Below are 24,964 nucleotides of genomic sequence, written 5' to 3'. Positions count from 1 at the left end.
TTCGGCCTGGTCGTATTTATCATATCCGGCGTGACGGTTATTGTCACGTGACGTAGGGCGCCCACGCGATCCGTAGATCAATCTTGTTTGCCTTGCCTTATCCTCTAATATGTCTTGCAGGTCTGTTGCGTTTCCCCGTGCTCTGGTATACTTGGAGCGGCGCCGGGGTGCGGCTTGGGTTGAGGGCCGAAAGGCCTCTCTGTCACGGCCACGCGGTGGCCGATCGGGTGCATCGTACGCTGGTGATGTGGGTTTAGTTGCTTCCTCCTCTAGTTGGGGTAGCAGCCTGCGCTTTGGGTAACTCTTGGAGGGGCGTTCGAGTTTATACTCTTCGGCCGCCAGGACTTCGGTCCATCTGTCGGCTAGCAAGTCTTGGTCAGCTCTAAGTTGTTGCTGTTTTTTCTTCAGGCTGCTCGCTGTGGCCATAAGCCTGTGTTTGCTCTTGTTAGACGGGATCCTCTGACACGACGAATTCATCGTCGTCGAGGCTTGCCTCGTCTTCGGAGGGAGGCATATAATTCTCGTCCTCGACCTCTCTGTCTGCCGCTCTCTCATGAGGGCTGGCCCCTTCGTCCTCCTGCGCTGAATCCTGCTGGAGGGGGTTGTCTTCGGCACTGTCCGAGGTGTTGATGTCTCCGGTGCCGGATCCGCCGTTCTTGCTTTGGCAGGATTTAGAGCGATGCCGCTGATGTCGGCGCTTGGGTTGCTTCTTGGAGGGGTCGTCCTTCGTTTTTTCATCACCATCCCCTGCTTTGGGGGTGTCCACCATGTATATGTCATATGACGAGGTGGCCTTCCAGTGCCCTATAGGTGCTGGTTCTTGGTCGTCTCCTTCATCGGCGTCCATACCGTCGATGTCTTCGGAGTCGAAGTCGAGCATGTCGGTTAGATCGTCGACAGTGGCTACAAAGTGGGTGGTGGGTGGGTTTCGAATTTCTTCGTCGTCCGCATCCCAACCATGCTGACCATAGTTCGGCCAGGGCTCTCCTGACAAAGAGAGAGACTTTAGTGAATTCAGGATATCGCCAAAGGGCGAGTGCTGAAAGACGTCTGTGGCGGTGAACTCCATGATCGGAGCACAATCGGGTTCGATCGGAAGGGGTGCGGAAGATTCGGAGTCCGGAACGGAGTCCGGCACCTTGGAGTCACGGGCCTTGCAAAGGACTAGGTTGGTATTTGGCTCTATCTCCGTAGAGAGTGCGGCTCCTGGGGCGGCGTCCAATCGACCGTCCCCGACTGGCGCAGCCGGCTCCGAGCTGGTGGTCGGAGCGGACACCTGAGCGGCGCTCTGGGCGCTGTCCGGCGGTAGAGCTAGATCATGCCCAACATGACAGTGCGGTGCGCTCGGCCATGGCTCGAATCCGTCGAAGATCAAGTCCCCGCGGATGTCGACCGTGTAGTTTAAGCTTCCAAACCTGACCTGATGGCCAGGGGCGTAGCTTTCGATCTGCTCCAGATGGCCAAGCGAATTGGCCCGCAGTGTGAAGCCGCCAAATACGAAGATCTGTCCGGGGAGAAAAGTCTCACCCTGGACCGCGTCGTGGTTGACGATCAAAGAAGCCATCGGGCCTAAGGCTGACAACACAGAGGAGCTCTCAATGAAAGCACCAATGTCGGTGTCAAAACCGGCGGATCTCGGGTAGGGGGTCCCGAACTGTGCGTCTAGGCGGATGGTAACAGGAGACAAGGGACAGGATGTTTTTACCCAGGTTCGGGCCCTCTCGATGGAGGTAAAACCCTACTCCTGCTTGATTAATATTGATGATATGGGTAGTACAAGAGTTGATCTACCACGAGATCAGAGAGGCTAAACCCTAGAAGCTAGCCTATGGTATGATTGTTGTTCGTCCTACGGACTAAAACTCTCCGGTTTATATAGATACCGGAGAGGGCTATGGTTACACAGAGTCGGTTACAATGGGAGGAGATCTTCATATCATATCGCCAAGCTTGCCTTCCACGCCAAGGAAAGTCCTATCCGGACACGGGACGAAGTCTTCAATCTTGTATCTTCATAGTCCAGGAGTCCGGCCAAAGGTCATAGTCCGGCCATCCGGACACCCCCTAATCGAGGACTCCCTTAGTCATGCTGCTTCGATCGATGCAGATTTTATCAATTTCCATTTTGTTGAGGGTTTCCTCGTAGATGAGGTTTAATTCGCTTGCGCCGTCCATGAGCACTTTAGTGAGCCGGAAGCCGTCCACGGTTGGACTAAGGACCAAGGCGGCTGGTGCCCGGACTGTTCAGAATTGAGGTTCGTCACTGGCATTGAAAGTTATGGCCGTGTCGTTCCATGGATTTATTGTTGCCACATGGCAAACTTCGGCGAGGCTACGGAGGGCTTGCTTGCGCCTATTATTTGAGGCGAAAGTCTCGAAGACTGTCAGTACCGCATTGTTAGTCTCGGCGGGATGTTGTTCTGCAGTATGGTTGATAAGGAGATCCTCGCCGCTCTTCGCTACTTGCCGGAGTATCCAACATGCTCTAAGGCTATGTGTTGGTATGGTATCCGGTGTGCTGTGAATTTTGCATGGCCCATTGAGCCATTCCTCCAATACAGTTCCACACCCTGCACTAGGCCTTGTTTTTTTGCTAATTTAATCGGGTGACTTGGGAGAGTTTACCCTTTTCGTTCGGACGAAGGGTTTATTGACAGCTGGATTGTCCCAGAAGTTTGTTTGGGTTTTCTAGGCACTTTCCATCGCGCACTACTTCTGTACTATGGCCGCTAAGTCAGCAAAGTGTACGATTTCACGGTGACTTATAGCGTTGAGGATCCCCTTGTCCGTGCAATTTTTGAAAAAGAGTGAGATTGCATCCTTCTCGCGACAGTCCTTGACCTTGTTTATGACAAGGAGGAATCTGGCCCAGGAATGATGTACTGTCTCTTGGGGCTCTTGTCTGATATGAGAAAGATTGAATAAATCTGGGTGGGTGGGCAGATTTATGTCCGAATCCAAACCCAATCTGAGACCCAGGGGCAGAGAAGCTTCCGAGCTTAGCGGCTTGAGCTCCGGGATGTTGCCCAATTCCTTCGGCCTGCCGCCCGATTCTAAATTCGAGGTTTGGGTCATGTCCTCCCGCAAGCGGGTATCCGGCTCAGAGAGCTCCGAAATCTGGACATAGTTCGTCCTCGAAATAGAGGGAGAATTCGTACGATGCTCTTCCACTACCGCTATCTCATGGGTGACCGGCGGAGAGTAAATCTCCCTTTGGTCGGGTTTAAGCCCGATCCAGTCATAGTCCGTAGCGACGCCCAGAGCGGCGATGCGATCCAAGAGCTCATTAAGGGAGGAGAGCTCCATTGGGTCCATCTGTTCGGCGAGTTCCAAATCGACATGGAGGCTGTTTTTGATGACCTGAGAAGTTATTGTCGGTGCGACAGCTGATCGGGCGGTCATGACGAAGCTGCCCAGCCAGAGAGTTTGGCCTAGAGCCAGGGCTCCCCCAGAGGTGATTTTGTCCTTGACAACGAGACGAGCCATCAAGCCTTATAGTGACGACATGGTGGAACTCTCAATGAAAGCACCAATGTCGGTGTCAAAACCGGCGGATCTCGGGTAGGGGGTCCCAAACTGTGTGTCTAAGGCTAATGGTAACAGGAGGCAGGGGGCATGATGTTTTACCCAGGTTCGGGCCCTCTCGATGGAGGTAATACCCTACTTCCTGCTTGATTGATCTTAATGATATGAGTATTACAAGAGTTGATCTACCACTAGATCGTAGAGGCTAAACCCTAGGAGCTAGCCTATGATTATGATTGTTGTCGTCCTACGTACTAAACCCTCCGGTTTATATAGACACCGGAGGAGGCTAGGGTTACACAGAGTCGGTTACAGATAAGGAGATCTAACATCCAAATTGCCAAGCTTGCCTTCCACGCAAAGGAGAGTCCCATCTAGACATGGTACGAAGTCTTCAATCTTGTATCTTCATAGTCCAACAGTCCGGCCAAAGTATATAGTCCGGCTGTCCGGATACCCCTTAATCCAGGACTCCCTCACCCACCCCATGGGGCGGAGAGCAAGGTGGGGTTTCACTCTCCATCATCTCCGGAAGAAGATCCCCCGAAGACGAACTCTGTTGAGACGAGCTACTAGCCGGACTGCAAGGGATAGATCCTGGTTATTGTTCTCGAAGGAGGAAGCAATAGCTTTTTATTTACGATTAACTTATAGCTCGGTGGAGGGCTGGCCCGTTTGCGGGCATGGTGCGGTGAGGACGTCCTCCGAGGCAGGGCCCCCTGGTGAAGTTTTCTTTCCTTGTTTGGGCACCCCCGTCTCCAAGTATTTGGAGGCGACCCTCTTCTTCCCGCGGAGGGAGGAAACCTTGGATCCACCTCCCCTATTGTTCTCTTTCATGGAAATAGTAATTCCCCCAGTTTGGATGTGCAATGTGTGGAGCTCGGCTTCTCTATTCTTCCCTTCATATTTCCCCAAGGGCACTTGACCTAGCGCACGTCTAAGCATCCTGGCTATCGCAGGACTAGGCGAGCCTTCGGGAAGTGGGGCCGGACACCTGATCCTTTCCGCCTTGCTAAGCCAATCCTGACCGCGGACAAGTTTTCAGAATAATGTTGTCATAAGTATAAACGTAGTGTTCGGTTATAGGGTTACTTACTTGGGTATCTGGGCGGTTGCAGCTCAGGCCCACATCCTCGTTGGTGTCCGGACACTTTACTCGTGGTCCGAAGAATAACCTATACATCCCTTCGAGCGTCATGCCGAAGAAGTGTTGAATAGTTCGCGGACCTTCTGGGTTGAACTCCCACATCTGGAGAGGTCGACGTTTGCACAGCTGGGCCCGTCGAACTAGCATTACCTGAATTATTCTGATAAGACTGATATCCCTCTCAAGAAGCTCCCGAATGCGGCTCTGCAATGTCGGTACGTCATTAGCAGGCCCCCAGTCCAGTCCCACGTTGGCCCATGATGCTAGTTGAGGCGGAGGGCCCAAGCGGAAGGCGGGGGAAGCCGCCCACTTTGTGCCTCGGGGAGTTGTGACATAGAACCACTTCCGTTGCCACAGATCGGACACCTCCGGGAAGGAACCCTCTGGCCATGGGGCATCGGCGTTTCTGCTTATTGCGGCGCCTCCGCACTCTGTGTGTCGCCCCTCGATCACCTTCGGCTTCACATTGAAGGTCTTGATCCATAAGACGAAGTGTGGGGTGATGTGGAGGAAGGCTTCACACACAATGATAAACGACGAGATGTGAAGGATGGAATCCGGAGCTAGATCGTGAAAATCTAGCCCATAATAGAACATGAGCCCCCTCACGAAGGGATCAAGAGTAAAGCCAAAGCCTCGGAGGAAGTGAGAATCAAATACAACGCTCTTGTTGGGTTCGGGAGTGGGGATGACCTGCCCTGGAGAAGGAAGCCTGTGCTTGACCTCGGCAGTCAGATATCTGGCCTCCATGAGCTTCGCAATGTCCTCCTCTATGACAGAGGAGGCTATCCACCGACCTTGAAGGATCCGGACATGATTGGAGATCCGAAGTGCCTAAGCTTGAGCTTCGGGTGTTGGAACTCGAGATGCGGAAAGGCACAAGTGTGGTAAGAAAGGGATAAGCCTCGACCCCTCTATAAAGGGGGCGAATATCAAGCGTCCTCAGCGTAACTGTTTGGGACTTGCCTAAAAACACAGAGTCATTCCAACAGGCGTAGTTGGGTTACCCGCACCCGTCTTCATGAGAATCTCGCGATAAGGGGGACACGATCTCTGCTTCGACAAGGCATGCTAATAAAACTGCCTAGTAGTGCGTGTCATGGCAGGCTAAGAAAAACGGTTCACATTGAACCATGCCGCGGTGTGAGGATGCACTGTGGAAGATTGTTAGTAGATTAGATTTGTAAAGTATTGTGCTCTCTACGGTGGTGTGTGGAAGTTATTTTGCAGAGCCGGACACGATCCTTGTGTTCGAAATCTACTTTGGAGTATTCGGAGATGGAACCCGCCTTGCAATGCCGAAGACAATCTGCGTGCCAGAATCATCATCATTGAAGCCTGGTTCAGGGGCTATTGAGGGGGTCCTAGATTAGGGGGTATCTGGACAACCGGACTATATACTTTGGCCGGACTATTGGACTATGAAGATACAAGATTGAAGACTTCGTCCCGTGTCCGGATGGGACTCTCCTTTGCGTGGAAGGCAAGCTTGGCGATTCAGATATTAGATCTCCTTCTCTATAACCGACTCTGTGTAACCCTAGCTCCCTCCGGTATCTATATAAACTGGAGGGTTTAGTCCGTAGGAGAAGAACAATCATAATCATAGGCTAGCTCCTAGGGTTTAGCCTCTACGATCTCGTGGTAGATCAACTCTTGTAATACTCATATCATCAAGATCAATCAAGCAGGAAGTAGGGTATTACCTCCATCGAGAGGGCCCGAACCTGGGTAAAACATCGTGTCCCCTGCCTCCTATTACAATTAGCCTTAGATGCACAGTTCGGGACCCCCTACCCGAGATCCGCTGGTTTTGACACCGACACCTGGGTACCCATAATGTTGGCAAGATGCTTAGCAAGCTTATTAACTTTCTCTTGTTTGGCACTTAAATCCTCCAGCGCTTGCTGTTGCACGAGAAAGTATGCATCTGAATTATGTAGGGACTTCCTTAGTACTTCAGCTTCCTGTCGGAGCACATCTGATCGATGTCTTTCAACTTGAAGTTGAGACTCAAGAAGACGAACTGATTCAGGCAGCAAGTTCGAAGAGCTTGTGCTAGCAGTAGTGGCTAGTAACTCGAACACTACATCAAGACAGGACTTTTGGGTTCTCTCACTGTCGTCAAGATAGTTTTTATCAGCTTTCTTGGAGACCAACATGGATGTATCACTATCTTGAACCTTATCTGCATTACTTCCTTTATCATTGCATAACGGGGTACTGTTCTCCAATATTTTGTCCACATTCTAAAAGAGAAACAAGCAAACACATCACAGGTTTACCATGTTGTATATGAAATTCATTTAGGTAAATCAGTTCAGTAGTAAAGTGGAGAGGATAACAACATGAAACAAACATATATCTATGTACCATGGTCACTTTATGGTCTATATCATTCTAGTTTTTGTTGCCAAATCAAGATAGAGACACAGTTCAAATAATATTTGTTCAAGACAAAGCAGAATTGAAAGAATATAAGTGTGGGAAACTATAGAGCAATAAAAACACTTGTAATGTGCATGACATGAGAACAAATTGTTTATTCAATTTAAACTGAAATCAACATAGAGCAGGTTACAACAGCAAACCAGTTAAAGAAACAGGTTTAAAACATACCTGTTGCGCCATTGGAGTTTCAATTCCATCCTTCAAATTTGAAAAAAGTTGGTATGAGTAAATACAGTGATGCAAGAGCAAAGGAGTATGAACCATAGCTACAGAACCTGACCTAAGAACAATTCTTCTTCTGTTTTAAGCGTTGAGTTGGGATTCACAGTGGTGGTCCTCGTGCTTTGGGCATTGCATTTCCCTTACTAACTGCTCGTGTTCGGGTGCTCTCTGGTGGAGATGGTGCTCTGTCAACTAGAACTAGGTTACTATCAGCTGGGGTTGGGGTTAGAAGGGGTGTAGCTGGTTCTCTGTCCAACTGGGTAGGGATACAATCTGCGAGAGTCTGGGTTATGTGTGGTGGGGCTGGTTCTTGGGCAAGTACAACCATGGTTCTATCTGCATCAACTGGTAGCACTATCTTTTCTGAAGACCGTGTTATTACTCCCTTAGATACTGTCATCACCCTCTCCAATTCAAATGGCTGATAAACAAGAAAAGTAATTGAATGTACAGACATTGTATGATATACAGGTGCAATGGATAGTGGGGAATAAAAGAGGGCATGAAATAATTCACATTTATGTTGTCTAACCAAATAGTATAGCATGACATAATTTCACATATATGATGGCTAACTAAACAGGATAGCATGACATAATTTCACATTATGATGGCTAACTAAAAAAGATGGAAAGACATAGTTCAAAATGTGATGACTATGTAAACAGGATGAGATGATATAACTATATAATGTGTTTATTAAATAGGTTGGCATGCCATAATTCACATACATGTCGCCTATGGAAACATGCTAGCATGATATAATTCACAGATAGAATGACATACTTCAAAATATGATGACTGTAACACTAAACAGGATCAGATGATATAACTATATGATGTCTTTATTAAATGGGTTGCCATGCCATAATTCAGATAGATGTTGTCTATGTAAACATGATGGCATGATATAATTCAAATATATGATTTATATAGTAAGCAAGTAAGCAGATGGAAATCCATATATGATGTAAAAACTAAGCAATGCAAGACAACATGCATGACATGGGTAATATAACCCTGCCTAGTTTGAGCATAGACCTTAGGGGGGAAATAGGACTGGTCATCAGTCTATGAATCCTCCTTTGAGGAGCTCTCTATAACCAGCAAGATGTCTGCTTCAGCAGGTAGCATTATCTACTCTGAATACCTTGTTTTCACTACAGATACTTCCATCACCGCTTCAAATGGCTGATGCATAGGAAGAGTAGTTGAATATACAAATGTTGTCGACAAATGGAACATGTAATGCAAAAAATGATAGCATGATATAATTCACATACATGATGATTGGCTAAACAGCATGGCATTGCATAATTGACATATATAATGCCTTTGCAACAAGATAGCATTGCATAATTCACATATAAAATGTCTTGCAACAGGATGGCAATGCATAATTCACATATATGGTAATTAGAAACTAAACAGGTGGCATTCACACAAAGCATGTCTAAACTAATCAAATGACATAGCAATGCAAGACACCATATGCACGATATGAGCAACATAACCCTGCCAAGTTAGATCATACACCTCGGGGGGGTGATGTCTACTACGCAACCTTCTCATAGACGTTATTGGGCCTCCAAGTGCAGAGGTTTGTAGGACAGTAGCAAATTTTCCTCAAGTGGATGACCTAAGGTTTATCAGTCTGTGGGAGGCGTAGGATGACGATGGTCTCTCTCAAGCAACCCTGCAACCAAATAACAAAGAGTCTCTTGTGTCCCCAACACACCCAATACAATGGTAAATTGTATAGGTGCACTAGTTCGGCGAAGAGATGGTGACACAAGTGCAATATGGATGGTAGATATAGGTTTTTGTAATCTGAAAATATAAAAAAAGCAAAGTAACTAATGATAAAAGTGAGCACAAACGGCATTGCAATGCTAGGAAACAAGGCCTAAGGTTCATACTTTCACTAGTGCAAGTTCTCTCAACAATAATAACATAACTGGATCATATAACTATCCCTCAACATGCAACAAAGAGTCACTCCAAAGTCACTAATAGCAGAGAACAAACGAAGAGATTATTGTAGGGTACGAAACCACCTCAAAGTTATCCTTTCCGATCCATCTATTCATGTTGGGGAAGCTGATCCACGAACACCTATGGGACCGGCGGACCGAGCCCCTTTCGGTTCGGCGGGGGGCGGAGGTCGCACGAAGAGCGGATCAAGGCGAAGCACACGAGCAGTTTACCCAGCTTCGGAGCTCTCCGGAGAGATAGTACTCCTACTGCTGCATGTCTGAATGTATTGAGTTCTTGCTCGGGAGCGCTGAGTGCTACAGTATACACTAGCTGCTAACGAGACCGAGCGTGAGTGTTTTTCTGCCTCCCCCCCTTCTATGTTGCGCATGGGCCTCCTTTTATATGCTAAAGGGGTCTCCGACAGGTGGCAACGTAGGCAAGGGCAAAAATGGAAAAGGAATTGCGGTAGGTACAACTACCTGTACAGTGTATCGTACCTAACCCTGACGGCAGGGGACAAAGGCATTAAATGCCCGTCTGTGTCGCCCAAATAGTGCAAACAGGGACCGTCAGGGACGCCACCGCTCGCCACGATGGCAATCTTGTCAGTGTTGCTTGCCACCGCGCGCCGCTGGCTGCACAACATCTTGCCACGCGCACCTGGAAAGGTCCCAGGGCGACACGTTGGTGGATGTGCTGGAGCGCGGGTACAGAGTGGTAGCTTGCCGCGGCAAGCGCCTTGCCGCGGTCATTGTCTTGTCGCGTCCGGAAGCTTGTCGCTCATCGGGCCTCGCCGGGGCACGTGACGCGTCACGGCGAGTTCCTTGAGATGCCTTGGTTGGCCTTCCCGGCAAGCTCCTCTTGCCAGGGCCTTGTCTCCTTGGCTCGAATACTTTGTTCTTGAATGGCTCCAAAGGAACCACGGAGGACCTTGGCGGTCACCTGGCAAGCCTTGCCGTGGGGCGCTGCAACTGCCCGTGCACAAGTTCGGGATACTAGGGTACCCCTACTCTAGTACACCGACAGGAGCCCCCGGGCCTAGGCCACACACGATGCCGAGCGCTGTTGGGCCAGGCCCAAAACAGGGCATGGGCACACGCGGCCTGGGTCACGCCGTATCTTACTCCGTATCCACCGCGCCCTCCCCGAACGGCACGTGTCGAATGCGGCGTCGTGGGAGAGATCGTGGGTGGTTTCTTTATTCAGAAAGACAGAACGCCCGCCCCCTCCCTCTTTATAAGCAGGGGAAACAGGGGCATTTCGCCCATCTCGCCGGTTGCTACTCCAATCTCAGAAATCTTCGCCGCTCACCCCCTTTCTCCCAAAGCTGAAAGAGAGCAGCGCTCCGCCCCCCGTCGCCACCAGCATCACCATCGCGAGCGACTCGTTGAAGATCGGCTCCTCCTCCTCCCCACCTTCAGCTAGCTCGCCGCAAGCGGAGCACCCAGCTCCACCAAGAAGGCGTCTCCTCAAGGCCGGGGACGTAGCGGGGCGATAGACAAGTCAACAGCCGCCGTTCCGCGTGACACGCTCTACCGCGGCAAGCACTGTTGCCGCGGGAGCGCCTCACGTCGCTGCGGCAACTGGAGCGGGGTCTTCCCGGTCCACCGCTACTGCTCCTGCCAAGCGGACAAGGGAACCTACTCCCCTGCCTCATCGCGTCGGGGGCGAGCCGGACTTCGATGTCTCCGCGCTCAGCTCCGACGAGGAAGAAGAAGAGTAAGATTCTTTGCTGTACTTGCAGTTCTTCAAATTGGTTGCTTTGTCTTGTATCTGATTTGCTTCACTCTGATCCCATTCCTTTTCAGGATGCTGGCCCAGAGAGCAGCGAAGAGAGCCAAGGTCTCGGTGATTGTCATCAAGACGAACCCACCGCAACAGCAGGGGGTGTGTCCGAGACCACCTTGCCGGACCCGGCAACCATTCCTCAAAGAAGCCCCCAGCGCAGCCCCCAGCGTAAGTATATGGTTTACTTCCTGCTGTCAGGCGCGCATGGGTGCTCTTTCTTTGCTGATATCTGACTATTGGTTTGTGTAGGAGCAGAGCAACCTCACCAGGAGTGCCCGGAAGCCGCTCCCGAAATGCCATCTGCTTCAACTACACCGCCAAGGGAGGATTCCTCGGGAAGGGAGCGTTCTCCGGCAAGGGAGAATTCTCCGGCAAGGGACAGTTCTCCCTTAAGGGACAGCACCAGCATCCCTCCAGTGGTTGAGACCACGACTGCAGGTCCTAGCACAGGTAATCCTCTTGTTCGAAAACTTCCCTTGGGTTCTTCTTCTTCTGATTTTCTTTTTTTGGATATTTACTTGATTTTTCTTCTTTTTCCATTCGTCAGATCCATCTGCCACGGAGCCGATGGAAACCGAGGTCGTCGGCGAGGAGAACGCGCACAGCAATACCGACGACGCCGTTGCCACTGAAGGAGAAGCCGACGCTGATGATCCCGCCGGCGAAGAGGCCGCCAAGGCTGCCGCCGCAGAAGCTGGCGAGGGATCCGGCGATTGCACTGACGGCCCCGAGGCCGCAGGAGCGTCTGGCGCTACGCCGACCGCCGATCCCTCCGCCGCTGCTGCAGCGCCAGGCTCTGAAGAGCCCCAGCCCGGCGCCTATCTGAAGGCCGGGGACGGCATCTTCATCAAGCTCCCCTGGGCGTCAAGCTCCAGGTCGCCGGTCGAAGGAGAGACCTTTGATGAAGAGTTTCTTGCCTCCGCTGGGCTGACGCTGGTCGACGCGCCGAGCAGCAGCAGTAGCGAGCCTGAGGAGGAGCGGCTACTGTGGAAGCTGTTGTCGCTCTACCGCGCCCGAAAGGCCAAGCTGGCATCCCGGGAAGCGCTTGTCGTGAAGGCGGGAGTGGATATCGAGAAGCGCGTGGAGGAGCTCCGGGGCTTTAACCAGGAAGCTCTTCGGTCCCTGGCAGAGAAGCGGGAGCAGCTCGCTGAGGAGCGCAAAGCCTTCCTCCTCGAGAAGGCTGAAGTTGAAGAGCAACAGCGGCTTGTTGCCGAGAAGCTATATGCGCAGGAAGGCGAGTTGGCGCAGCGCAAGGTCAACCTTGACAGCCACGAGGAGGAGCTTGCCGCGCGCGAGCAAACATTTGGCGGGGCTCTCAAGGAAGCGGAGGATGCTGCCCAGCTGCCGAGACCGCCAAGAAGGAGCTGGAGACAAAGATGGCGCAGCTGGAGGCCGATCTCAAGGCGAGCGGCGAGGAGCTTGCCGCGCTCAAGCGTGAACGCGAGAAGGACGCCGCCGCTCATGGCGAGCTGCAGGGTCGTCTCGCGGAGAGGAGCAAAGAGCTCAGCGCCGCCATGGACTCCAACGCAGACCTTGAGTTGAAGCTGGCCACTTTGACTCAGACACTGGACGGCGCCAGGGAGCGGGAGGTGGCCTTGTCGGAGAAGATCAAGGCCGACGAGGCGCTGCTGGCGAGTGCTGCCGCCACCCAGAACACTTTTAGGGAGAATGTGGAGCACTGGACGGAGGGTCTCGTGGATGTTGCCACAACCATCGACAGGGAGCTGGCGCAGCTGGGGATAGAGGATTTCGGGTACTCCTCCGATGAGCACCTCCAGCCCAGCGTCAAGCTTAGCTTGTTCTTCAAAGGCGTGGCGACGGCCCTCCAGCAACTCCGGGAGAAGATCCCAAAGCAGCTGGCCGATGAGTCGCGCAAGATCTGCGCGGGAGCTCTTCAAAAGGTGCTGGTGAAGGTGGCCTTCCGCAACCCAGGCCTCAACCTCACCAACGTCCTCAGGACCTTGCCGCCGGATGCTTATCTGGAAGCGCTCAAGACCCTTGTCGCACCCATTGTGGACAACGTGAGCGGGATCAAGAGGGTTGAGGGCGATCGCGTAGATTGGGCCGCCCGTTTTCTCTTTTTCTTGTCGTTGTTGGTCATGTTATGAGAACAATCTGTTAGAGCTGCGACAAGTTATCTTGTAATATGACTCTATTTTAGGTAGTGATTGCTATGTTATTTCCTTTACTTGATTCCTTCTTTTGTATGTTTTTTCCCTACGCTTTTAGGGAACTTGTCGGCGCAGGCACCTTAGCCGCGAGCGCTGAGTGCGGGACGTCAGCAGCCTGCTGGCGGTGCCGTTACCAACAAGAAACCTTGTCGCAACTAGTCGCAGCTCACTTAAGTTGTTGAGCAGACTCGAAACAAAGTAAGGGCGCAACTAGCTACGAGTTGGTTCCTCTGCGCACAGGTTTTCCATACAAAGCACGGTCGTTCGAGGAAGATAACTTAAAAATTAAAACTGATTGCTCAAACTTTGGCAACTTAGCTTTTCTGTCGTTTGCTTCCCGGTAAGGAGAAACTTCCTCGAACGACGCCTGGTCCACACCATTACCTTCTCCTTTCCCCCCGGCAAACTTGTGGGCGAGGGAACCTTCCTTTCTTTGAGAAAAAGAAAGAAGAGAAAATAAAGATATGGAGCCTTACGGCTCGTTATTGCTTACCGGGGGTAGGCGCTGCACAAAGTGTCAGATAACGCATGCAAAAAAGTAGAAAGCATGAAATTGACAAGATGTGCGTAGCACATGAGATTTACTTATGCACGGGGTCTGCGCCCGGCTTTGTACAAAGGATTACATGCAACATCGGCAAGACTTGTACAAAAAGTGGTTGTCGGAACAGGTTCCGGCAACCGCGCCTTACGGGTAAAACTTACGAAGATGCTCAATATTCCAGGAGTTGCTCACCGGATTGCCATCTTCGGTCTCAAGGCGGACAGCACCAGGCCTAGTGACTCGTTTCACCCGGTAAGGGCCTTCCCACTTTGGCGTCAACTTGTTGGAATTCTTGGCGGACTGAACGCGCCGAAGAACAAGGTCGCCTTCCTCGAGACTTCTGGCATTAACTTTGCGGATATGGTAGCGGCACAAAGCTTGCTGGTATCGAGCAGCTCGTACAGCGGCCTGAAGACGGTCCTCCTCAAGGAGCAGTGCATCATCTTGTCGCAACTGCTCTTGCTCAAGCTCATCATAAGTAAGCACTCGAGGTGATCCGTATACGAGTTCCGTGGGGAGAACTGCCTCTGCTCCATAGACTAGAGCGAAAGGTGTCTGGCCAGTGGCTCGATTTGGCGTCGTCCTGATCGACCAAAGAACCACCGGCAGCTCCTCAATCCAGTTCTTTCCGCACTTGCGCAGCCTGTCGAAAGTCCTGGTCTTGAGCCCGCGCAGCACTTCAGCATTTGCCCTCTCCGCTTGACCGTTACTTCTCGGATGAGCAACAGAAGCAAAGCAGACCTTGGCGCCAAGATCTTGGACGTACTGCATGAAGGTGCGGCTCGTGAATTGCGTGCCGTTGTCGGTGATGATCCTGTTAGGGATCCCAAAGCGGCAAACAATCGACCTGAAGAACTTGACTGCTGACTGTGTTGTCACCTTCCTCACTGGTTCCACTTCCGGCCACTTTGTGAACTTGTCGATTGCAACGTACAAGTACTCAAAGCCCCCGACAGCTCGGGGAAAGGGGCCGAGGATGTCGAGCCCCCAGACCAAAAATGGCCAGGATAAAGGGATCGTCTGGAGAGCTTGAGCTGGCTGGCGTATCTGCTTGGAATGGAACTGGCACGCTTCACACTTGGTTACTTGTGTAGTTGCATCCTGGAGGGCTGTTGGCCAAAAGAAACCTTGCCGGAACGCTTTGCCGGCAAGTGCTCTTGCGCCAATGTGGTGACCACATATGCCTCCATGTATCTCTGCCAACAGCTTTTGTCCGTCTTCCTGGTGAATACACTTCAATTTCACGCCGTTGAGTCTTCTTCTGTACAGTGTGTTGTCGACAAACTGGTACATACTTGACTGCCGGGCTACTCTTTCTGCTTCTTCTTGCTCTTCGGGAAGTTCTCCTGTCTGAAGGAAACGGACAATCTGCTGTGCCCATGTTGGAGCTTGCGGCTCGACAACAAGGACTAAAGGCACATCTGCTGCTGCGGGAACATCCGCTTCTATGGCGAGAACCTGCGGCTCAGCCGGAGCTTGACGTTCCCCGGCAAGCTTGCCGGAGCAAGACTTGCTGGGAGCGTCTGCTTTAATGGAACAAACCCTAGGGCTTGCCGGAGCAGACTGCTCCTCAGCACCCTTGGTGGTGATCTTGAGGACCTTCTTGGCGGCGGCTTCGGGGAGCTCTGCCAAAAAATAGTCACCAGAAATCAACTTCCTCTTCTTGCTCTGTCCAGTTGATGGCGTTACAGATGGTGGAGTCAGTTTGAGCACAAAGATCCCTGGTTCCACAGGTAACTTAAGTGCGGCGCACTTCGACAGGCCGTCGGCAATGTCATTCTGAGCTCTTGGAACATGTTCCATCTGTAGGCCGTCAAAGTGCTCTTCTTGCTTTCTCACTTCATCAACGTAAGCTTCCATCAACGGACTCTGATAATTCTTGTTCACTTGGCGGACGACAAGCTGTGAGTCACCCCTGACAACGAGCTTCTTAATTCCAAGGTCTGCTGCGATCCTGAGACCGGCAAGCAAACCTTCATACTCTGCGGTATTGTTTGTTGCTTGCTCTTTGGGAAAGTGCATCTGGACTACGTACTTGAGGTGCTCTCCGGTGGGTGCAACAAGTAGTACGCCCGCACCGGCGCCTTGCAGCAAGAAGGCACCATCAAAGTACATCAGCCACTCTTTGCTTGCTTCCTTGACGGGGATGCTTGTTTCTGGAATCTCTTCATCTTGTGTTGGTGTCCATTCTGCTATGAACTCTGCCAATGCTCTGCTTTGGATAGTGGAAGTGCTCTCAAACTTGAGGCCAAAGCTTGACAGTTCCAGTGCCCACTCGACAATCCTGCATGTTGCTTCTGGATTTTGCAGTATCCTCTTCAGCGGAAAACGAGTGACGACTGTGATCTAATGTGCTTGGAAGTAATGGCGCAGCTTTCTCGAGGCCATGAGAAGGCCGAAAAGCAATTTCTGCACACCAGAGTACCTTGACCTAGCCCCCTACAGAAGGGAACTGACAAAGTAAACTGGGCGCTGCACCATTCTTTTCTGCATCTTCTCACGCGCTTGCGCAGATCTATCTTTGTCGGGACCAGAGCTTGCCGGTGAAGTCCCCTGCTTGTCGCTGGGTGCATCTGCCGTGGTTGCTGGCTCATCATCCGCCTCTCTCTCCGCTACTAACGCATCACTAACCACTTGATTGGTTGCCGCTATATATAGCAGCAACTTCTCTTGTGGCTTAGGTGCGACAAGTGTTGGAGTGGAGGATAGGTATCTATTTAAGTCCTGCAGTGCAGCCTCCGCTTCCGGAGTCCATTTCATTGGACCTGCCTTTTTCAATATTTTGAAAAATGGCAGGGCGCGCTCAGCAGACCTAGAGATAAACCTGCTGAGAGCAGCTATGCAGCCGGCAAGTCTTCGTACATCCTTGACGCGCTTTGGTGCTTCAATCTGCTCAATGGCCTTGATCTTGTCGGGATTGGCTTCAATTCCCCGCTGAGACACGAAGAACCCGAGAAGCTTGCCGGAGGGGACTCCAAACACACACTTCTCGGGGTTAAGCTTGAGGTTGATCTTGCACATATTTGCAAAGGTTTCGTCTAAATCTTGAATCAGAGTCGCCTTGTCCTTGCTCTTGACCACTATGTCATCCATGTAGGCTTCCACATTTTTGTGTATTTGCGGCTCAAAAGCGTCATGGACTACCCTTGCAAATGTTGAACCAGCATTCTTTAAACCGAAAGGCATCCGTATGAAACAGTATGTGCCACATGGGATGATGAATGCAGTCTTCTCCTCATCCTCTTCTGCCATGAAGATCTGATGGTATCCTGAGTATGCATCAAGAAATGAAAGCAAGTCACATCCGGCTGTGGAGTCAACAATTTGGTCGATGTGCGGCAAGGGAAATGGGTCTTTGGGACAAGCTTTATTGACATCGGTAAAGTCGATACAAAGCCTCCATTTCCCGTTTGCCTTGCGCACGACTACAGGGTTGGCCAACCACGTAGGATGGAGCACTCCTCTGACAAGGCCTGCTGCTTCCAATTTCTTGATTTCTTCTGCGATGAATTCTTGGCTCTCCACTGCATGTTTCCTGACTTTCTGCTTGACGGGCCGCGCATGAGGACAGACGGCAAGATGGTGCTCGATTACTTTCCTGTGAACACCAGGGATGTCAGACGGTTGCCACGCAAACACGTCAATGTTCGCCCGCAGGAAAGCAACAAGCGCGCTTTCCTATTTAGGGTCAAGAGTGGCACTGATGGTGAAGGTACCACCAGCGCCATCCTCCTTGGCGGACACCTTCTTGGTCTCTGGTGGAGCTGCCATTGTCTTCTTACACTTGCCGGTGGAGCTCGATGGTGCGTCCTCAACGGTAGCGCAGCACTTCGAAGAGGTGCGCTTGCCGGAGTGGGCATCAGAACTCTTGCCGGACTTGGTCTTTTTCGTCTCCCCGGGAGCTTCAACGGCAAGTGACTTGCGATCCGTTGCGGCTGCTGCTTCTCGGTAGATCTTGTCGGCGCAGATAAGAGCATCCTTCTTGTCGCCAGGGACAGAGATGACGCTTATCGGGCCTGGCATCTTCAGCATGTTGTATGCATAGTGAGAGGCTGCCATGAATTTGGCGAGTGCTGGACGGCCGAGTATTCCATTGTAAGGCAATGGAAAGTCAGCAACGTCAAAAGTGACCCTCTTAGTCCTGAAGTTCAACTCGCTGCCAAATGTCACCGGCAACGTGATCTTTCCCTTCGGCTTGCTCCTTCCCGGATTGATTCCTTGGAATGTGCCGGTCTCTTCGAGCTCGCTATCAGGGATCTGGAGTTTCTGGAGTACCGCGGAGGAGATCAGGTTCAAGCCGGCCCCGCCGTCAACTAGCATCTTAGTGACCTTGAGGTTGCGGATAGTTGGTGAAACCAAAATCGGCAAGCACCCGACCGCAGTTATGCGATCAGGGTGGTCCTCAATGTCAAAGATGATAGGCGTGCTGGACCATTTCAGAGGCTTGCGTGACTCGACGGGTGGTTCTGCCGCATTGACTTCCCGCATCCACTACTTGAGCTGGCGGTGTGAAGTATGCAGAGAAGCACCGCCATCAACACACAGGACCTCTTTGGCTTTCTGGAACTCCTGCTCATCGGTCTCATCATCATCCATATCTTCATCGTCGTCGTCCTCTTCATCCTTATCGCGGCCGCGGGGAGGTCTGTCTCCTTGCCGCTGCTTGGCCTTGCCGCGGCGTCCTCCTCGGCCGGGGCGTTTCTTGCCGGCTCCTCCAGCACCTTCCTGGGCCTTCTCCTTGTCGCGTCGCTCGTATTCAGCCTTTTGCTGCTCGACAAGCTGCTCGACCTTCTTGCAGCTCTGGAGGCCATGGCCCTTGGTGCGGTGGATCTTGCAGTACTGCTTGTTGGTGCCGTCCTGCTTGTCGGCGACCGCCACAGCTTGGTAGTTGGTGCCTGCGGCAATCCCCTCGCCAGAGCTACTAGTTTTGGCTTTCTTGGCGCCACCTCTGTTGCCGGACTGCTCAACGACTAGCACACCTTTGCCTTTCTTCTTCTTGTTGTTCCGCCACCGGTTTTTCCTTGCCGGTGCGGCCTCCTCACTATCTGATCCTCCTGCTTCTGTATTCTCTCCGGGGAGTTTCCTCCCTTCCTCAGCACGCACGCACTTGTCGGCCAGGGCATATAGCTCACTGACGTCTCTGATCTTGCACATCGCCATCTCCTCCCGCATCCTGCGGTTTCGCACGTTCTGATGGAACGCGCTGATTACCGCGGCAGGGTGGACATCTGGGATGTTGTGTTGTACGCGGCTGAATCTCTGAATGTACTTGCGCAGGGGCTCTCCTTCCTTCTGGGCGAGTAGATGAAGGTCGCTCTCTTGGCCAGGAGGCTTGTGGCCGCCTGTAAAGGCGCCGACAAACTGATGGCATAGGTCTGCCCAGGAGGATATGGAGTTGTCCGGCAAGTGCATGAGCCAGGATCTGACATTGGGCTTGAGCACCAGCGGGAAGTAGTTGGCCAGGATCTTGTCATCCCGCCCCCCGGCAGCTTGCACCGCGATGGTGTAGATGCTGAGGAACTCCGACGGGTGCGACTTGTCGTCGTACTTCTCTGGTACATCTGGCTTGAAATTCTTCGTGCTGGGCCACTAGACTTGCCGCAGCTCACGAGTGAACGCAGGGCAACCTACCGCGTACGGCAAGTCGCCTGGTTCCCCTGGTGCATGCATGTCGATAGAGGGCCCAGCGCGCTGGTCTGATTGACGCCGCGCTTCCCTTCGGCGCTCGATGCGAGTTCGAGCGTCTTCTTGCTGTCGTTCGTGAAGAACTTGGCGCTGATCGCGACGAACTCGTGGATCTGATGATGCGGTGGAGTCGCTGTCGAGGTGGATCCGGCGAGTCCGCGATTTTGGCCTTCGGGGCGGAGAGTGCATGGTGGTTGCACCCCCACCGGTTTTGTCGCCATCGGCTCGTGCCTGGCTGTCCTTCCGCGGCAGCGATGTACTCGGCTGCCGCGGAGTGTCGCCGTTGGCGAAGCCGATGAGACTCTGAATGGTGGCCCTCCATTCATCGATCTTGTCTGCCATTGGAGGGTAATCCAGGAGCAGTTGAGCTCGCGCTAGAGCTTCTATTGGAGTGGTGGGCGGCAATGGCGAACGGTGCGAGGAGCGGGATATGCTCGGACTTCTAACTATGTTAGAAGGAGCAGTATCCCGTCTAGGCGACCGTGTCTCGCTCGTGCCAGCACGTTGGCGTGCGGGCCGGTCTTGAGCACCCCGAGATCCACCAGCTCGATCTTGGTCCAACAAACGTATGGCACTGCGAATACCATGACGCTGTCGATCCTGCGCCTCCTGAGATGGGCGCGGTGCATGTACGGACGCCGAGGTCTGCGCAGCCTTGTCCTTGGACCTGGCAGCACCGTGGGTTCCCTCGTCGATGTCCGTTCTTCCTCCGACGTCTACCCCAACACCCGTTTGCTCCGGTGGTGGTGGGATCGACGTGGACGGAACAGCTGTCGCCGAAGCCTTCTTCTTCGGTGGCATGTCGATGAAGAAGATGAAGATCTAGCTCGTGTGAACGTCGGATCAGGTTCACACAACCTCGACGCCCCCTACCTGGCGCGCCAAAGATGTCGGGGAAGCTGATCCACGAACACCTATGGGACCGGCGGACCGAGGCCCTTTTGGTTCGGCGGGGGGCGGAGGTCGCACGAAGAGCGGATCGAGGCGAAGCACACGAGCAGTTTACCCAGCTTCGGAGCTCTCCGGAGAGATAATACTCCTACTGCTGCATGTCTGAATGTATTGAGTTCTTGCTCGGGAGCGCTGAGTGCTACAGTATACACTAGCTGCTAACGAGACCGAGCGTGAGTGTTTTTCTGCCTCCCCCCCCCCCTTCTATGTTGCGCATGGGCCTCCTTTTATATGCTAAAGGGGTCTCCGACAGGTGGCAACGTAGGCAAGGGCAAAAATGGAAAAGGAATTGCGGTAGGTACAACTACCTGTACAGTGTATCGTACCTAACCCTGACGGCAGGGGACAAAGGCATTAAATGCCCGTCTGTGTCGCCCAAATAGTGCAAACAGGGACCGTCAGGGACGCCACCGCTCGCCACGATGGCAATCTTGTCAGCGTTGCTTGCCACCGCGCGCCGCTGGCTGCACAACCTCTTGCCACGCGCGCCTGGAAAGGTCCCAGGCACTACAAGGATTCAGGTCTATCGCAACAAAATCGTTTGTCGCAATACATGCGGATTTGTGGCAATAGGTACCTATTGCCACGAAACGACTTTCGTTGGCAGCCGTTGCAATTGGACGCATGGTAATAGGTTATCGCCACGAAAAAGCAATTGTGGCAATAAAACTGCGCTTTTGCAACAGCCATGTGGAAAGTTGCCACATTTTTTTCTCGTGGCAGCACTCAGTTGATGCCACAATTTGGTTTGTGGAGATAGCTTTAATGCAACATGTAACGAATCATGGCAAATGATAGCTCGTGGCGATAGACATTCGTGGCAACAACCTATGCCAACAACGCTCGTTTCGTGGCGCACACTCTTCCGTGGCAATAGTCAATCGTGGCAAGAAACTATGACAACAATCCTTCTTTCATGGCATTAGCATTTTGCCACAATCTGCTACGATTGTGGCATTAAATTATGGCAACAAACATTCCTGTCATCGTAATAACAAGTTGCAACATTTAATTTTTTTCGTGGCGATACTCTATTTCAACGAAACTTAGTTTGGTGGCGCCAAACAGTTATCGCAACCAAAAGTGGGTTGTGGCAATAGCCTATAGTAACCATAAAAAAATAAAAGCATTCAATTACAATACTCAAAACCATACATATAATATGTAGATTCATAAAAATCATAATTCTCACAGTAAATATCCATCAAATGAAACTCAAATATAATTTAGCCATCCTAATTAAGTGCCAAGACTAAACTGCCCGTGATAATGCAACAAAGTAAAGCGGACAAGCAAATGAAATGACTGGACATTTCTACCCTTGATACATGAATTTGAATTCTGCTAAACTAGTCCATCGTCTGCGCCGTGATCCAGCTGATCAGTCGCCACGGCCGTGATCCGACATCGTCTCTGCTCCAGCATCTGGCTCATCCCTCGCACTCCGGCGTGTGGTCGTCGAGCACCGCATACCATCTGCTCCAGCTCAGAGTATCCAATTGCTTCCGCCCCAGCACCCCATCGTTAAGCACCGCGTTGCCTCTACCACAATAGAATCGACCAACAACAGAGTGTGAGCAGTGAGTAGTGAATCCAACCAAAAATAGAGAGTAAGCAATAAGGAATGATAATGGCGTGCATGATTTCAGGCCATAATTTAGATGAAAATTGGCGCTGACTTTGCGATGCCTAATTCAAGGGAAAGAATAGTGCAATACGAATATAAGGAGTTTCTTCAGATAGAGCGAACATCACAAATTCACAATGCATAGTCATACTCCACACAAATAGTGAAAAACTTAGTTAGCAAGATGAGTGTACCTTCAGTCAAAGAAAAAACAGTAAAAAATGTGTAACTTTAGTGACCGTACCTCATCCTTTAACTTACTGTTTTTCAGAACCAGTCTCGTAGGTGTCCTACAAAATGCAGGTTTTTCAGAAATAAATAAGACTAGATACAGATAACATAACCTCGCTGCCGAATGGATCCACAAATAAAGCATTGCTTGCCAAAATCCATGTACAGGACAAGCTGTTATGAAACTAAGTTCAGAAAAATAACGGTTGGTGTGACACATAAAAGGATCAAGGCTGCAATTGTATATCAGCAGTTGCTACTTGTAAGAGTAGATGATCACAAAGACAACCTCCCAATTCCTGTGCTAGCCACAGGTATTTAGTTTATAAAAGAGAGTACATGGTAAGCACTTCCATTTCAAAAAAAAACATGGTAAGCACTTCAAGGATTTCAAGCTCCAGGAAAATATTTAACAGCATGTCCATCTCCAGCAGCAGCAGCATAATCCAACAATGAGCTACAAATGAATCAAGAAAATTTGATCATCTTCTAGATATGATAATTATCTAACACAGGGATATCTAAACTGCCATCATTAACATAGTAGTAATAGAAACTAATACACATGGTTTGCATATATGTTCACATACAGGAGCTCAGCACACATGAACCAGTCACAGAAACTAATGTTAAAGGAAAATAGAGTACCTATTGATTTCATATTTCGCTCATATGAAATCGCCGCCCGGGGCCTAACATTGACCCAATAACCTGTGATGATCTATAACAGAAAGAAAAGAAAATTTTCTTAGCACAGTTCACTGCAAATGACAATGTGCTAATATAAATTATATAATACAGTGTTCAAAACAAATCTAGATATCATCCACCGAGCTGACTGTGTATGATAGTCATAATCTAAAATGATGACGGGCAAAAAAACAAGAATACTTCAAGTGTTAAGATATATATAGATATCATATAAATTAAGATGATTGGCTGCAGCATATAAATTAAATCACAGACATCTAGTGTACTAGTAGCAGCAGCCAACAAAAAAAGATACATCATATGAATCGATCTTGCTTGTATGTATCGTCCGGCTAGAAGACACACATGTTAGCATATCAAATATACTAACCAACACTGATCAGCACTTGCAATCATATTGTATGTGGCTGAAAAGAATCCCAATCCATCTCATGGAATTTTACTAGCAACTTCCGTGATGCATCACATGCGAAGGGATTGCAGCATCCTGGGCAGGCATGCATCAAATGCATAGGCATGGGTCAAGGCCCCGACGGCACTCGGCCATAGGTCTTTCACGGCCGGCTGGCCGATCAGGTTACAATACAAAAAAAAAAGTCGGAATTGAGAATACGTACGAGAATCGACCATCACATCGCATCGAGTTCATCTCATGAATTAACATAAATAATTGGTGGGCAGGTACTCACGCGGACGGGCATGGGATGCATCCAGACAAACATAGTAGATCTCATGGAGAAAAAACCAACATGTAGGATAATATTCAGCTTGAATCATCTGGACGGAGCAAACATGCGTAATCACGATCTAGAAACCTCCGGACAAGCAACCAATACACGAAGAGTATCCAGTACGACAATACGACAAAGTTTCGTATAAGATGTTCTTACCTTGCGGCCGGTGGCGCCGTTCCCTCTAAGGTAGGTGGCGGCGCTCTCGCGGGTGAGGCCGGCGGTTGAGATCCCGTCGGTGAGGAGGGGAACAGCGTTCGCGCGGCCTGGGGCACGGAGGAGAAGGTCGCGATAGAGGCAGCGAGCAGAATCCCGTAGATGATGATGAGGAGGAGGCGGAGTACGACCTGGCTGGGGCGGGTGGATCGGATGACCGAGGACCTCCGATTCCGATCTGCTGTGGCGAGAAAGGGGGAAGAGGAGCAGGGGATAATATGGGGGAGGGGCGAACTGCTACGCGCGCGATTAAGGTAGAAAATTTTAGTGACCGACCGGTGGGGCAGGACGCCAAAAATTGGAGAATTGGAGGGAATATGTGTTTTGGTGGAGGGAATTTTTTTGCGTAAACCAAATGTATTTAATAGAATTTTTTTCCTGCACGAAACAACTATTCACTCTACTTTTCTAAAAAAAATTAGAGTGAATAGTTGTTTCGTGCAGGAAAAATATTTTATTAAATACATTTGATTTAAAATATAGGGAATTACTTTCAAAAATTGAAAGCTCATTTTTTTACTATCATCAATATGAATTTTTCCATCTCATCAAGACAAAAACAAAAATTCGATCATATTGCTCCGAGCAAGGTTTTTCCACTTGCGACTCAAAAGTGTGTAGAATACCCAGCTACTCGCTGTATATTCGACCAAAATCGTTGTATAGGTTCGCAAGTCGCCTAATTACTCGCGAGTCGCCCTGATTTTGAGAAAACGACTTGGTGCTTAGTCGGTGACTAATCAACATCTCAAAAACCATGGTTTCGAGGTCCGATGCAAATTAATGATAAAACTGCAAAATAACGTCAATCCGAGCTCATATAGTCAACATTTATAGCGAGATTACTGATTTTTGTTGTGCTCTGACCATGGTAAAAAAGAAGCACGATGATATCAGATTGAAAAGCCAACAACATGAAAGGTGTTTGTCTTATCAAGAGAAACCCACTTAATCTCTGGATCATGTCAATTTAAGGTTTACTTCATA

At 50.6% G+C, this 24,964-nt stretch overlaps 1 protein-coding gene across 1 annotated transcript; it reads right to left on the bottom strand.

The window, feature by feature from the left end:
• Positions 1-21,613: 21,613 nt before the first annotated feature.
• LOC119292508 lies at positions 21,614-24,736 on the bottom strand. The gene is made up of 5 exons (XM_037571327.1): positions 24,665-24,736; positions 23,921-24,214; positions 22,968-23,040; positions 22,333-22,378; positions 21,614-22,003 (listed from the first exon to the last, which is right to left on the bottom strand). The coding sequence occupies exons 1-4, from the start codon at positions 24,734-24,736 to the stop codon at positions 22,356-22,358; spliced, it is 462 nt and encodes a 153-aa protein (XP_037427224.1). The 3' UTR covers positions 21,614-22,003; positions 22,333-22,355.
• Between the last annotated feature and the right edge of the window lie 228 nt (positions 24,737-24,964).

This window comes from Triticum dicoccoides, chromosome 4B (assembly GCF_002162155.2).
Source record: "Triticum dicoccoides isolate Atlit2015 ecotype Zavitan chromosome 4B, WEW_v2.0, whole genome shotgun sequence".
NCBI lineage: Eukaryota > Viridiplantae > Streptophyta > Magnoliopsida > Poales > Poaceae > Triticum > Triticum dicoccoides.
The sequence above is the reverse complement of the archived record's forward strand: the minus strand, read 5'-3'. Positions and strand labels throughout refer to the sequence as shown.